General features: G+C 39.7%; 1 protein-coding gene across 1 annotated transcript in view; it reads left to right on the top strand.

Moving 5' to 3' along the window:
* Positions 1–2,273, top strand: part of LOC128882401 (E3 ubiquitin-protein ligase MARCHF3-like) — a 7,680-nt gene extending 5,407 nt beyond the window's left edge. The window contains exons 5-6 of the mRNA XM_054134000.1: positions 1,774–1,919; positions 2,173–2,273. Of these exons, the coding sequence (XP_053989975.1) occupies positions 1,774–1,919; positions 2,173–2,203 (177 nt within the window). The 3' untranslated portion in view covers positions 2,204–2,273. The remainder of the gene's footprint in view (positions 1–1,773; positions 1,920–2,172) is intronic.
* Positions 2,274–2,970: the final 697 nt, after the last annotated feature.

Raw genomic sequence — 2,970 nt, 5'->3', positions numbered from 1 at the left:
GCACTCGAGTGGCTTTAAATTACATTTCTGATTAAAGTCTCCGTAAATGCGCAGACTCGGGAGCGAACTAGTGCATTTATGGAGACTTTACTGTAACATCCATTGCGATAAATCGATCAGTTTTATCAAGGGAAGGCTTAATTTAGATGGAAATACGATGACGTAGACCGAAACATGTAAATTAAGAAATTTAGTATAATTCCTTTGCAGCAACGCCTGGAAACTAAATAAAACTCTCAACGAGAATATCGATGTTAAATCCGAGCGACCAAAGTTGAAAAGGTCACCGCCGGAGGGTACTTGACGGAGGGAAACGAGTCTTTTTGTGCCTTCGTGGCAACATTAACCAACATTTTTTTTTCATATTTCATTCCGAGTAATTAATTCGCATCATCGAGCGCCTTTCTTGCTTCGAGGGATACAGTTGCATTAGATTTATTTATATAATAATTATAATTGATACATGATAAATCGAGGATGGATAAAAACACAAATGGATTGCCTTATTTTTCTACACTTAGTTTCACTTAGTTTTGTTCCTTCGACAGAAATACCATCGCGACAGAGATACCATCATAGAAAATATGTAGAATTTAGCTGACACAGTAGTCAATTGCGCATGTACAATTAAACTCGTGAATCGTTTCAATATGTTCCATTTGTTCGATTTTACCAGTGGTAAAATGAGAAAGCATCTTTTATCCTTTTTGCAAAGAATGATACATGTTCGAGCGATCAGTTTATATGCACCTGTTTCGAAATAAGCAGCTCGCCGGTTCCAACCGAGTTGCTTATTTCGAGGTAATACTGTACCACGCGCGATACTGTTCCATGGTAGACCGACACTAATGGAAGCATTAAGTCTGGGAAAGATTTAAAAACGACATTGCGCGCTGCGGTGGTTCAACTGTACTCGTACAATCGGTTACTGGAGTCTGCTTCTTTTCCTAAGGGGATTAGAAAGCTTCCTATCCGATAAAGAAAATGTATTCGGTCGAAGAAAAGTACGTAGAAAAATAAGCCATTGCATTCGTATCTGTAACCGTGTTATACAATTTATATTTAAATAACCCCCGTACATATTTCATATACAATATTGGCTTGTCCGGAAAGTTTCATGCCTGTTTTCAAGAAAAATTCAAAGGCATATTTGAATTTTGATGTATATTGGATCATATGTTTATCGGATATGTACCATTTCGTTCCACACAACTTTTCCACCTTTTAAGGACTGTACACATGTTATTTGTTTCCAGACCTATATTCTCTATATTCATACCTGTACCAAAAATCGCCATGGACTTTCCAGACAGCTCGACACATCCACACACTAATGTATAAAATAATTAAGAATGTCGACGTTCGAGAACGGGGGTAGAAATAAAAAAGAAATGATGAAAGCGAGTCAAACTAATCGATTCTTGAGGTACGCTGAACGAATATCTCAACAGAAACGAGACAAGAATTTCGAGTAAAAGCTTGTTCCTGGTTGCATAAATTGAATTCCCAGGCGGTCGAATCGACGATCCAGCCGTTGCACATTTAATTAAGAATTATCGCGAATACGTGACAGCCTGGAATCAGTTTCCCCCGTTTTCGATCAGGCCAGCTCTCGGTCCAGCCACTTGGAAGCCACTCGGAGCTAATTTATAGGGCCCGAGTGTCTCTTGCCAGTGACAACCGAAACTGTCTGGATAATTTAAGCGGAGGAGACGACGGAACCTACTGCAGACTTTTCCCGTTCCCCGTTTAGATCATTTTTCTTTTCGTCAGGATCAGGTGGCGCCCTGGTACAGGTGGTGGAGGAGCACCGTGAACGTCAGGTTAATCACGGACCCTCAGCTATTCAGGAGAGCCTCCGACGAGTTCTTTCGAGGCTATGAAAATCAATCCGGCAACGCTCCTCTCGCGGATCTCGGGTACATAAATATTAAAATGCAATATTAATTAAAGGATATCAAGACGGTTCGCGAACTTGCTCGTTTTCCGTGTTGAAAAATTCAGTAGGAATACAGCAACGGTAAATAAATATTATTCCAAGTAGAAAGTACATTCGAGATTAATTACGCCATGGTTGGACCGTGCTTAAATCAACGTTACAACATCGAAATATGTATACGTAGAAAATTAACGTAATACTCGTAAACGTAATGCTCGATTAAATATTTTCAGATGTCTCGGTGACAATCCGCAGAGTCAGTAGCAAAGTTAAAATGGAGTTCACCGTTTAATAAATTTGGATAAATTTTCTGTGGGACATCTGTTTAAACCGTGATCGAACCAACGATCCAAACTTTTCTCTCGGATACATTCCTAATTCGCAAGCATTTTCATTCGGCTACGATCTAAGCTACAACCAGCTTAGCGATACAACCGTAGTTGTTTGTGCCTAGACTAGGAACAAAACGTACGGTAATGGCGCGATATAAATAGTTGGCTGGCCTCCAGGTGAGTTAATTGCTAGATCAGCGCTAGTTTCGTTTCCTCTGGCCAGCCACGTTCGCCTGAGCTAATTTTTTTCTTGGCAGAAGGTGTGCCTAACCTGGCAAGATATTCCCCTTTAATGCACCAGCATTTGGATCTCGTTGCTCGCGAGATCAAAATCTTTGCCGCGTCGCGCGTAATTTCTGCGGCCGCGACATGGAAACAAGATCCACGATTAAACTTCTTCTAACGTCGTAACAGCGACGAGAAAATCGCGACATGATCGCTTACGCTTCGGCAGTCGCGTCTGCTTTGTAATTTTCGAAGAAACGAGTAAAGGTAACGAAAACCGGGGTAAACGGTTGCGTAATAGCGGAGGCGTATACAAGGTGTCGATTCTACAACAAATTTCCGTAATTTATTTTTAAAAAATAAAAAAAATTAATAAATTTATCCGAATTAAATTTATTTTTAAAATAACTAGATATCGACAAAATCGATTAACTTTTCATTTCTATTTAAGTATTTTAAATTATAATGATACAT

This window comes from Hylaeus volcanicus, unplaced genomic scaffold (assembly GCF_026283585.1).
Source record: "Hylaeus volcanicus isolate JK05 unplaced genomic scaffold, UHH_iyHylVolc1.0_haploid 11529, whole genome shotgun sequence".
Classification (NCBI taxonomy): domain Eukaryota; kingdom Metazoa; phylum Arthropoda; class Insecta; order Hymenoptera; family Colletidae; genus Hylaeus; species Hylaeus volcanicus.
The sequence above is the reverse complement of the archived record's forward strand: the minus strand, read 5'-3'. Positions and strand labels throughout refer to the sequence as shown.